This window comes from Equus caballus, chromosome 18 (genome assembly GCF_041296265.1).
Source record: "Equus caballus isolate H_3958 breed thoroughbred chromosome 18, TB-T2T, whole genome shotgun sequence".
NCBI classification, from domain to species: domain Eukaryota; kingdom Metazoa; phylum Chordata; class Mammalia; order Perissodactyla; family Equidae; genus Equus; species Equus caballus.
This window is the reverse complement of record NC_091701.1, coordinates 76650940-76663253: the sequence shown is the minus strand read 5'-3', so window position 1 is coordinate 76663253 and position 12314 is coordinate 76650940. Positions and strand designations below refer to the sequence as shown.

General features: G+C 42.8%; 1 protein-coding gene and 1 long non-coding RNA gene across 3 annotated transcripts in view; one reads left to right on the top strand and one right to left on the bottom strand.

The window, feature by feature from the left end:
• Positions 1 to 8762, top strand: part of LOC111768795 (uncharacterized) — a 14849-nt gene extending 6087 nt beyond the window's left edge. The window contains exon 2 of the long non-coding RNA XR_002801353.2: positions 7973 to 8762. This is a non-coding gene — a long non-coding RNA (uncharacterized lncRNA). The remainder of the gene's footprint in view (positions 1 to 7972) is intronic.
• BZW1 (basic leucine zipper and W2 domains 1) overlaps positions 1 to 12314 on the bottom strand; it is a 14797-nt gene extending 2483 nt beyond the window's left edge. Inside the window, exons 1-11 of one of the 2 annotated variants that reach the window (XM_023622337.2) lie at positions 11531 to 12314; positions 10481 to 10554; positions 7668 to 7844; positions 5954 to 6048; positions 5039 to 5104; positions 4278 to 4413; positions 3468 to 3577; positions 3142 to 3312; positions 2534 to 2680; positions 1860 to 1998; positions 288 to 410 (exon numbers count right to left, since the gene is read on the bottom strand). In XM_023622337.2, coding sequence (XP_023478105.1) covers positions 288 to 410; positions 1860 to 1998; positions 2534 to 2680; positions 3142 to 3312; positions 3468 to 3577; positions 4278 to 4413; positions 5039 to 5104; positions 5954 to 6048; positions 7668 to 7844; positions 10481 to 10544 — 1228 coding nt within the window. In that variant the 5' untranslated portion in view covers positions 10545 to 10554; positions 11531 to 12314. Of the gene's footprint in view, positions 1 to 287; positions 411 to 1859; positions 1999 to 2533; positions 2681 to 3141; positions 3313 to 3467; positions 3578 to 4277; positions 4414 to 5038; positions 5105 to 5953; positions 6049 to 7667; positions 7845 to 10480; positions 10555 to 11069; positions 11246 to 11530 lie in introns of those variants that run through there. The other variant, XM_023622336.2, reaches the window with a different exon arrangement.

Here is a 12314-nt window from a genome sequence, read left to right as displayed (position 1 = left end):
TCAAAGTTCATAAATATTTATTAGGTATTCTCAAAAATTCTGATTTTCTTCCTAAGAATGTTTAGGATTATGGCTGAGCCATCAAAATACTTCAATAATTAAATTCTAGTTCTCCCTTGCCTTAAAGTAAATAAGTATTTTCAGGTCTGTCATAAATAAAAATCTGTACTTCAGGTACAAAATGGTATCTGAACGAAAGAAGGCAGCATGTGTGGACACATTCTATGACCACATTAAAATCAGTTCTCAGGCTTTACCAAACAAACGGCACAAAGGCAAAGACTTACCTTCTTCAGCATTTTTGAGCCACTCTACAAACTTTTTCATTTGCTCAAGGAAGACACTTTTCCCCTTTGCAACATGTGCATCTTTATACCACTTCAGAATGGGCTCTTCACTCAGGACTTCAGCTATATATAAAGAAGAGAGCAGGCATTACATTCAGGGAGTTTGCATCTACTTCTCTAACTCAGGCAGAGTTAGAACTCACCTAAGGTACAAAGACCTACATGGCAGAAAAGAGCCCACTGAAAGGTTAAGTGAAAACAATCATTATTTTCGTTGCTTACAAAATCAATCTGTATTCAAAACACTCCCTTAACTAGTTTACTCAACAAATTAATTTTTAAAGAAAAACAGAAAAGATGAAAGAAGAGCCCTACATTAAGAAATTTTTATCAATTTACTGCCAATGTTTGAACCTACAGCTAGGAAAAAAACTGCTTAAACCAGTGATTCTCTCAACTGAAGGCAAATTTCCCCCGTCTGACGTTTAGAGACATTCTTGGTGTTACAGTGGGGAGAGGTGCTACTGGCATCTATTGGGCAGATGTCAGGGATGCTGTTAACCACTCTACAACGCACAGGATAGTCAACTACAAAAAGAGTTCTCTGGCCCAAAATATCAGTAGTACCAAGGCTGAGAAACCTTGTGATAAATGATCAAGGATATTTGATGGATAATTTGTTAATTTTTTTAGTTGTGAAAATGGTACCATGATTTTATTAAAAAGGAAAAAATGTCCATGTACTTTACAGATCCATACTGGAAAAATTAAGAATTAAATGAAGATTTCTAGGATTTGTTTCTAAAGAATCTGAGTGGGAGGAAGTAAGTGGCAGTATACATACTTTCAAAAAACCTAACTAAAAATTGATAATCTTGAAGCATGGGCACTTAAAGAGTTCACTACCATATACTTAAAAAAATGCTGAGGATGGGGGTAACCTCTAACTGTGGAATACAGGAATCAATAAAATCATTCACAAAAACTAGGGGACAGAAGTTACACATGTGCACACAAACTACACTCACTAGGATTAAGGCTGGTTTGATTTATGCAGAATTAAAAAAACCCTTTATCACAAATGATAGTAAATTAAATACTGCAATGGGCTCTCTTCCAACAGAGGCCTTGTTTGTTAACCACTTTGGATCAATTTTCTGAAATTGGGACCACAGAAAAGGTAACAATAACTGAAACAGGGAGTTCTACAGAAGCACTGTGAACTGGTCTCGAAAGACAAGTGCAAGCCACATTGCGTAGTGGGGCAGGCTGAAGGGATGTCAACTTCTCACAGGCCAAAGACTACAGAGGTGTGACAAGTGTGGCTGGGGAAGAGAGGGTGAATACAGGAGGTGAAGTCTGAGGCTACATCACAAGGCATTAAGTTTTAACTTAGGCTTTAGAGATGTTTTGATATCAATGCACAAAAAAGCACCCAATTAAAACAGAGACAACTCAGTCCTGTGATCACAGTAAAACATTTTAGGGGGCTGATATTCTGACAACTACTCATTGCAATTATTTTGAGTGTTCTAGGACTTTTATTAAATGTATTCACAAAATTCAAATTACCTTTATAAAAGAGCACCACTATTTTCTGGAAGGCTTTCATGAAATGAATGTTGTCATAGCAGTACTCCTGAATCTTCAGTAACAGAGTCAGCTCAGACTGACCTTGAGTAGTAAAGGCAGCAAGTAGAGGGCTGTATTGCTTTTACAGGGAAGGGAGAAAAGTTTCAGTCACTCATTGCAATGACCACCCACTACAGTATTCCTAAAATTCAGAACAGAACTCATTTTGTATAACCACTGTACATTATATTCTATTTAATGGAAATTGAGGGGGAAAAAAGTAATGCAGAAAAATCTACTAAGCCTCTAAGTCAAAAAAGCAATACTGCACCAAGGATTTCAGATAACTGTCAATACAACGTTAATATTTTAGAGAAAAGAAGGAAAAAAGAAAGAAAAAATGCTTGTATTTTCCAATATTCCCTCAAAAGCAAACACCAAATTGTAGGCTTAAGCTACTTTTAAACATGTATTTGTTTTTAATCTGTGAAACAAAGAAAGCCCAAGTCAGACTTTTTAAAAGGTTACCATCAATAGTTAACCAGCTACCCGTTTACTTACTGGTGGGTTATCCCTCGGAACCACAGGATGTCATAAATCCTCTCAGAAAAGCATACTGACAGTTCACTTATCCCCACTTAAAAGAACGTTTTGCCAAGGCACAGTTCTAATACCTTCAAGTGCTTGATGGCTTGCTCTGCTACAAGCTCCTCTTTTTTGTTCCATTCCACTGTGCTCATTACACTGGACCAGACTATTCCGATGACAACAGGTTCTGGGATGTTGTTTTTTTTCATCTCCTCCTTGACATACAAAATTATCTGCAAAAGAATCCAAACTTAGTTACAGAAATCAGTTTTGATATGTACATACTCCACACATCAAACGTAGACCTTTTACAAAAGCATACGAACACCTTTTCAGGCAACTGGCAACGACCACCTGTGTACTACATTATGATCAGAGAACTCTGAGAATGGGAAGGGATGGATCTCTAGTTCAAACCTTATTTACACATAGGCAAACTAGCTAGGAGAGGATTGAGATGGAAACGGAGGGTCGGTCCACTGGCTTGCACCCTATGAAATCCCCAAGTGTTATAATTTCTGGGCACCAGTAAGTCACTGAGTATAAAAAACAGTGAGGCAAAGTCCCAGCATAACATTCTACAGCTACTAATTAAAAAACACTCTGATGAAACACTTAAGTTTCCCAAATGAGTAAAAATTTTCTTTGCCAGAAACTCAGTCATATAAAGATGGTTTAAACAAAAATATCTTACATCCTTAAATGGATCACCACGGGACATCTGTTCCTGCAGTTCTTTCTGGAGTTCCTTACGAGCTCCTATGGTTTGCTGATTCCGAACATATTCTGAAAGCTCTTTCAAGCCTGCCTCAGTAAAATACTTTGTGAAGTGTTCCACGCTTTGTTTATTGGCAGGAAAAAGTTCCTGAAAGGAGAATTTAATCTAGTTAAATGGTCTTTCAATCAGATTAAGAAAAACACTCTTCTTCCTTTCACAGATTAAAAATGAGAAAGCTCTCTTATTACACTTTCCTCCAGTATTGGCAAGAATGGCAAGGAAAAATGAAGAATGTTACAAACCATCAGTCTGTTATCCATGCTGACTTTCCGCAGACTTGCAGCTACTGCATTGATGTCTTTTTCATTTATCCAGGATTTAAAGAGCTTCACAGCAAAAGCTGCTGAAACCCCTGGAGAACGAAAGAGCTTACTTAACAGAAGTACCTTCCGGGATTTCAACCACATCTCCCCACTTCCTCCCTCCACAGCTCAAGCACACAGGATTACTCTCTTTCTTAACCCTAAACTTCCCTCAGCCATTGCTTACCATTTCACTCCCATTTTTCTTTTCTACCATTTACTACTTGTATATTCTTAGTCAAGTTACTTAAACTGTTTTCTAATGTGTAAAATGAGGGTAACAGTTCTTACTCTTGACAGGCTTTGTTGTCAGAATTTAAAAAAAAAATTCTTACTCTACATAATAAATTAACTATGGAAATTAGAAAAGGGAATTTATTTTCCTTTTCAGCTTGACGTTTTCCCCAATGTCACTTTCTCTACTAAAGATGTTCCCAAGTCTCCCAACTGGAACTGATGTCTTTCTGGGTTTCCACAGCATTTCTCTTTTTACTTCATAATCACATTTTGTCTGGACCCTGGATATTTGCTGTATGCCTAAAGAAAGGCATTAACCCTGGATGCCAAAGGTATACATTAAATGTCTAGTGAATTTGAATCAACCTATTAAATTTAATAGTAAAAAAACGAACACTATTATACAAGTCAAATCTACATAATCTATACCCTTTAATATCAGATCATCTTTCATGCTCTTCTCTACTCCACCCTCAGCCAATTAGAGACCATCCTTTACTAAAGGTTGATTACCTTCTTTGACCAAATTCTCATTATAAAGGCTATTAAGAATGGATGCATTAAGTGTTCCATTAGCCAGAAGTACACCAGTCAACATAGCCAGCTTGTTCCTCTCCGACTCTGAAAAACCTTTTAAGAACAGCAGCAGCTATAAAAGTAAATAGTTAAGGGTTAAAAGAGCAACTGTATTATATAAAGAGTAGTAGCAAAACATACTACATTGGTTAAAAGTGGGGGCTCTGGGGTCTAACCATCCAAGCTTGTATCTCAGTTATAATATTCACTAGCTGAGTGCTCTTGGGCAAATTACTTAACCTCTGTGCCTCATTTCCTCATATGTAACTGTGGATAATAAAACTTGCCTCACAGGGTTTTTGTGAATATTAAATGAGTTAATAATTAGAACAGTGTCTGGTACTTGATAAATGTTGCCATTAACATTACCAGATTTCCTATGCACTATATGTAGAATAACCAAGACTCAAATAGCAAACAATAACTTTCTTTTTCTCAATGTGTTTAGCCCTGATCCTCTACCCTCTATCTTTTGAACAAACTCCACTTTGATTCTTAGCCTTCTGCCACTTGTCTGGACAAGGAGCTAAGAAACACTGTACAGCAAATTATATTAAATGATATACCCCAAAGCCATATTTCAAAGACAGCCTACCTAAATATCCAAAATTATCTCAAATCTGTGGCAGAATGAGGACTTGGCATTGCCCTCTTTGACCCCAACTTTTGTTTTCCACAAACCAAACTGCTCCTCATACCTTTTTAACTTCATCTTCAAACCCTTTCTCCAGGTATTTGTAGCGCCTGATTAACTTGTTAAAAACCTATAAAGAATAGTAAAGGAATTTAATAAAGACTTCTTATGTACAAATGCCAGATTCCTAATAAATTTAGGTCCGGGCCATTGAGGTCTCTGCCACAGTATCTCTAGAACAGCAAAGTGAACCTTCCACTGGATAAAACAGTTTTCAAGCCATTTACACCAGCGTGGGAAGAGTCTGTCGACTCCCAAACCCTATAATATACCAATGTTGTCAGCACTTTAATAGACACCCTGCAACAGATTTTTATTGCCAAATACTAAAGCAAGGACGAACTACTGCTTAAATACAAGTCATTTACCCATTTATAGGATATTAACCTAAGATCCCAGAATACAGTTTCACTTTCCTAATGACATAGGTAACATTCTCTAGGTTGGATGCACTTGAATTCTTTGCTTAGAGTAATACAAACATAACTGTGATGAAACCTTCAAATGAGATTGTGATCGATAAGCTAATCTTTAAAAAGTTGTATGTTAGTTCACCTTCACAAAGTTATATAAAGAGTAATTTAATGATGGAAATCACAACAGGGAACTGATCTTCCTTTTCAATTTAATGTTTCTCTTGAAAATGGGTTAATCCCAGAGGGTTAAATATGAAAAGGAGAGCTAATTCAATCTTTTTTTACTTTGTTTTCCTCAACACACCTGAAGTTTCCAATTCATCATATTGCACCAAGAACAGTATCTCAGAATTCTGAGAACATTAAACTGAACAATATTGAACCTTCAGTTCAAATTCCTTCTCTTTTCTACCTGCAACCTCTTAAAAGTACACTTATTCCTTAAACATGAATCAGATGGATAACTGTTAGTAACTGAAATAATTATGCAAAGTTTCACTCACCTGAGCAAATGCTTGCATGGTCTCTAGGTCCTCCTGTGCTGCGAACACACAGACATCTGTACGCATCATGTCATCTGCCAGTGTACCACCTGGGGCTAAGGTATATTTACAAAAAATCTGCAGTGACTTTCATTTACAGTTAGTAATTGTTTCAACCGCACTTTCTATAAGGATTCTCATTATGAAATAAAGTGATAAAAATTCTAAGAGAAGATTTGAAAGCAAAGTCAATTTCTCAGGAGGAACACATGGCTAGTTGGTTCAATGTGTGTGAATAAAGTGAAACAATTTACAGGAATAAAGAAAATAACTCACTTTAGCAACCCAATGAAACTCACTGCATTAACTATTCAATAGCGCCAAATCTGTCACTCAAGTGGAGATGTTCACAGCTTGTTTTTGATGTGTAACTTTCCATACAGAAAACAACCCTTCAAGCTTCCAAAGAAGCTGGGCTATAAAAACCCCCAAATTGTAGTCTTCATCTTTTAGATACATTTGTAAGCATTTATGGACAAAATGATATGAGGTATATTTTAAAATTTGGGGGGGGGGGTAAAGTCAGTGGGGGCGTAGAGTAAGATTGTTAACAATTGTTGAAGTTGGTAACATCATAAGTTTGTTCTACTTACTATTCTCTGAAAATTTTTTAAAAAATTTCCTTAGTAATAAAAATAGGCTTATTGATAGCAGTACTATAAGTAGAAAACAGGTATCTTTCACATTTCTTACTACAAACTGGTAACAGAATGAAAGAAACACTCATTTGACTAGGCATTAGAATGTAGGAACGGAAGTTCCTGGTTCCACTACTGAGCAATTGTTTGCATGCAAATCACTGAAGCCTTTCTAAGCCTCCATTCTGCATGTATACAAATGCAGCTCTGATTCTACCAGGTTGGCTGTGAGGGTCAATACACTATCGCTGTGAAAACTTCTGAAATACTGTAAAGAGCTATGGATATTATATAACCATCATCATTTAAAGATCTATAACTAAGTAGCACATTCTGTTAAGATATGCTAAGTTGCTAAGAGTGGAAGCAGAACAGCACTGTGCAACAGAAATATAATGTGAGCCACACAATGTAATTTCAAATCTTCTAGTAGCCATATTAAAAATAAAGGGTGAAATTAATTTTAACATACTTTAACCCAACACATCAGAAATACTATGATTTTAACATTTCAGTATTCAAAATATTATTGAGATGTCTTACATTCTTTTTTTATATTAAGTCTTTAAAACCCAAAGTGTATTTTACATTTACAGCACATCTCAATTAGGACTAGCCACATTCTTAGTGACTGACAGCCACATGTGGCTAGCGGCTAATATGTTGAAGAGCGCAGGACTAGAGTTTTCAGGTATACAGAAGTATTTCATAAAAGACAACAACAGGTAGGGGTTTCTTCATTAACTGGGAGTGTTCGAACACAGGTTGGAAAAATCTCTGATTGATGATATTGTAGAGACTTAGGTATCAGAAAGAAAAGTCACCCCCAAATGTTATGGTTTTCTAATAGATTACAAATATAAAGCTAAGCAAAGCAAGGCAATCTGTTAAGTTACTAGAATAACATGGAAAATCCGAAGGTGGTAAAAAACACAAAAATAAAGCCACCCCAATTTGACAAGTTTGTCAGAGAGTTCATATTCTGGATTCTCTATAATCTCCATATATCACACTTCCCACAAAACCCAGACACTTACCCAGCATTCCGCCGGCCACCAGAATGTCAAAGAGTGTTTCTGCATATCGGCGGTAATCAAGTTTTGCTCCAGAAGCATCAAGAAACTTTGCTACTGCTTCCAAATCAGTACCAGTCTCAGTTAAACCTTGAATAATACAGTCTTGAAACTGAGTAGGGTCAAACCTCTCTTTTTCATCTGGGAGGAAAACCCCAAAGCATTTAGTTTTAAAAGGCTCACCAAATTGCCACAAAACCACCACCTTATGAAGCTTTAACTACCAAGTAAGTTAACCAAATTCATCACAATTTCATTTATTTCAACAGCTGGAAAAAACAAAGACAAGCTAGATTACTCAAGACCTGCAACACAAGCAAACACAACAGGAGACTAAACACGCATCCTTTGGAAGTTTCCCCTCTGCCAAGGGCAAGGCAGGACTGCCTAGTCACAAGGATTGTGTGGCTTTCCTCCCACTATTTTTTCATGGAAGTCTCATAAGTGAGCTAACTGAGCTGCTGTGTTCCTACTGCCAGGAGACAATTTCTACCTGGAATGCCCTCCTGTTGCCTCTGCACTTTCCTGGAATTTAAGACATCCTCTGAACCTCAGGTAAATTTTATTCCCAACTGAAATTTTATCCAAACACTGAAAGCTCTTGATTCTTTTCTTTATGTTGTTGTTGTTTTCTGAGGAAGACTGCCCTGAGCTAAAATCTGTGGCCAATCTTCCTCGTTTTTGTATGTGGGTCACCACCACAGATGGTGGACGAGTGGTGTAGGTCTGCACCCAGGATCTGAACCTGCAAACCTGGGCTGCTGCACACCAAACTTAACCATTACACCACGGGGCCAGCTGATCTATGGGTTTGTTGTTTTTTTGGGGGTGGGGGGGGGTGAGGAAGATTGGCCCTGAGCTCTGTTGCCAGTCTTCCTCTTTTTTGCTTGAGGAAGACTGGGCCTGAGCTAATATCTGTGACCATCTTCCTCTATTTTCTATGTGGGACACCAGCACAGCATGGCTTGATGAGCAGTGTGTAGGTCCACGCCCAGGATCTGGACCCAGGAACCCTGGGCCACCAAAGCAGAGCATGTGAACTTAACCACTGCACCACCAGGCTGGCCCCTCTGTGGTTTTTTTTTTTTTTAATCACACACTTGGCACTTATTAAGGTAATCTTTAGAAAGTACATTTACTGCATATCCAATATTTGGCAGTATCTGTAATAGACGCCTTGCTTTAATTAATCCTTATAACAACCTTGTGAGGTAGATCTTTTTGTTCCCATAATTCAAAAGAGAAATCAAAGGTCAGAGGATTACGTAATCAAGACTATACTGCGTAGTAATTAAGACCAAGGGCTCTGGCATCAGGCTGCCTGATCCAAATCCTGATCGCCACTTCCTAAACTGTCTGAATTTGAGCAACTAGCCTCATTCTTCATGCCTGAATTTCCCTACTGTAAAACAGTGATTAAAAGCAATATCTATCTCATAAAGTTGCTGTGAGTATTAAGTGATACAAATAAAATAGAAAGCACTGAGAACAGTGCCCTGGCTAAGTACCTAGTCTTTACTGAGTTGCTATCACACACAGCATGATGGGGTTTGATTTCTCTACGTAGGTTACATGCTGTTTTAATTTTCGCACAGCACTAGGGTGACCAACTCCTCCCTGTTTGTCCAGGATTTTCTTGGTTTTAACAATGAAAGCTCTATGTCCTGGGAACTCTCTTCAGTCCCAGGCCAATTGGGATGGCTGTTCACCCTACCCAGGACCTAATCATCCAGAACCAGAAGGCCCGAGTGACTTCAATCTGGAATGGGGAAGTGACATCTCTTCCTGATGCTAACAGCAATTAACAAAATTACGCGATACCGTGTTTACTCAAAGGCAATACCAGTAATCCACATACTCAAGACAATCCAGACTTCCCCCCACTACTGCTGAATCGCTCTGGTTTCTAACTTCTGTTCCTCCTCTTGAGAAGATCTGCTGGCTTAAATCTAGACGAATCTGCACACACTAGTCAAGTCACTCTTGGGTCTCCTCACTGCAAGGGGACAGGCTATGGTGAGATTACAAAAGACAGCAGAATCTTATCCCAAAGTGCCTGCTACTCAGGGTAGAAAAAGAGTCTATAACCAGTAGCTGCCCCAGCTCTGTATTTCCTCAAAATCTTCTGGAAAATAAGGTCAAAATGTGCTTTTGAGCAGTAACATTGAAAAGTTGTTTTTCAGAAAATATTAAGCTCAATACAAAATATATGTGAAACTACATCTCATTTAACTGCGTATGACTAGTGCAGCGCCTTCTTCAACATTTCTCTAAGTCCCCGCACATAGAGAAGTAGTTAATTCTACTACTTTTCTCATTAATCTGTGGGAAACACTTAATTTCAAAAGACATTACAATGTGAACTCTGTTCCATAATTAACTTCCATAAGGAAAGTCGTCTTTTTCTCACGAACCTTCAAAGTTCGGGTGAAATTAGTGATTACATTAGGAACTCTCCTGTAATTAACCTTTCCCCTCAAGCAAAAGTTTGCTTAAATGAAATTTAGCCAGTGAAGGTGAAGCCCGTGCTTTTTAAAAAGTACTTTATCATCACAGTAAAAAGACCATCCACAAACCTGTTTACAGATATGTGTTGATACTAAAAAACTACAAGTCTGGAAAAGCGGCAGAAAATCTAAGGGTCCATCTGAAATGGCAAGTTCCTTTGTGGCCCTTCCCCTGAGGTGTGAGTACTCGGCAACCGCCCGCCAGCGGAACCGAGATCCACAAGGCGCTCTGGAGACTTGGAGAGAGGGTACGAAAACATAAACATTTACCTCTTTTTCTGGTTTTAAAACGCTGGCCTGATAGCGTTGGCTTTTGCTGCTTTTGATTATTCATAAAAGACACCCTATGAAAATAAAAACAAGGTCTTAAAAATATCAGCGCCATAGCACTCCCTTCAAAACCAAACCATCGAGCCGGCCCGCCGCACAGAAGTCGGGGCGGGCGCGCAGAGCCACCACCTTCGCGCGAATCAAATGGAGCTTCAGACCCTGCATTTCTCCCTCACAAGACCCTCCAGAGACGTCCACAGTACACTTCTAAGTGGCTTTACAGCGCGACAGTGACCGGCGCAAGTCGCCCGGCACAAGCAGAGTTGTCTGGGCCGTTCCTCTTTAAATCCGCCCGCCTCCTCCACTATTTCTCCGCCCCAGCGGCGGCCGCGCAGACGACCAGCACCTCCGGGAGGGAGCCGGGCCGCGCGCGCCGCTAAGGCGCCGGCCAAAGGCGCCCCCCTCCTCCCCGCCCTCGGGTCGCGCCCCGAGGCGGCGGCCTCCTCCGCGGGCAAGTGCCTCCCGCCCTCGCCCAGGACCCCTCGGCCGCGGCGAGGCGCCGTCGGGGCCGCTCCGCTTCTCCACCGACCCGCTGGCCGGCGGCCGCCGCGACGAGCGGACCACAGGCGCCGAGGCGCTCCGCGCCGGGGGCCCCGCCGCCCCGTACATCCGCCCGCCCTCAGCGAAAGGAGCGGCGGAGGCGGCGGCGCGGCGGTGGTGGCGGCTGCCCGCCCCGCCCGCCGGAACCCCCCACGCGTACATCACCCAACAGAGGCGGCGGCCGCTTTGTTACCCAGGCCGGCAGCGCGGCCGGGCCGCCTCCGTCCCGCCCCCGGCGCCCACCGGCCACGGCCCGCCCGGCCCCTGCCCCGGCCTCCCCGCTCAGGCGGCCCGGCCCTCGAGTCCAGGCGCCGAGGCGGCCCGGCCTCATGCGGGCCTCCGCCCGGGCCCACCCGAGCCCGGCCGCCCGGGCCTGCCGCCGCCCTCGCCCTCTGCCCGGTGACGACGGGCCGCGCCCTCGGGCCGGGGCGAGCGGGCGTCGCGCCTCACCGAATTTAAGGCGAAGAGAAGAGAGCCAGAAAAGCCCGAGGTGGCGGCAACTGCGGCGGTGTCTCCTCTGCGACCGGAACTAACGCGAGGAGGAGGAGAAGGGGAGAGGTGTCACCCCGCCCCGCCGGCCTCCTCTCGCGAGATTTCTTCTCTGGGCCCTCCCCGCTCGCAGCCTGGAGCCTCGGCCCCTTCCACTCCTGGGGTTCGGGGTGGGGAAGGGGGAAAAGGGACGGAGGGGGATTTTCAAGGCTTCCCATTCCCTCTTTGGGCCCCAGTTTCTCGGCCACTCATCCTAGACTTGCCTGCCTTTCTCCCACTCCCCGCGCCATCCGGCCTCTCAGCTCACGGAGGGCTTGGAAGGACGAGTATCCCCCCCCGCCGGTGTCGAGGAAGGTGGACACGTCCGCCCAAGTCCCTTCCCCCGCGACCCCCGCCTCTGGCGCCGGAAGTCGAAGCCCGCTGCTGGGAGCTGGGCCCTGGGTGGCGGGGCCTGGGGCTGGAGAGCGGTCCACGCCCGGCGTTCTCGCTGGCCGGGCGAGTCCGCGCAGGCCAAGTCCGCGGCGCGGCGACGTTGCCCTGCGCTGCTGGCTGGCTGGCGCCGTGCGCTGCCCTCAGGGAGCAGGTCCAGGCAGAGGGTTCAGAAGGAAGTTCTGCCCTCCGACTGCGGCCGCCCCTCCTCGCGGTGGTCTCTCTTTTCCCTCCTGAGTGTGGTGGTTGTGGGGACTTGAAGAGCTTCGGAACCCCTTAGAGGACTTGTTAAAACACGGATTGCTGGGCCTCCCCC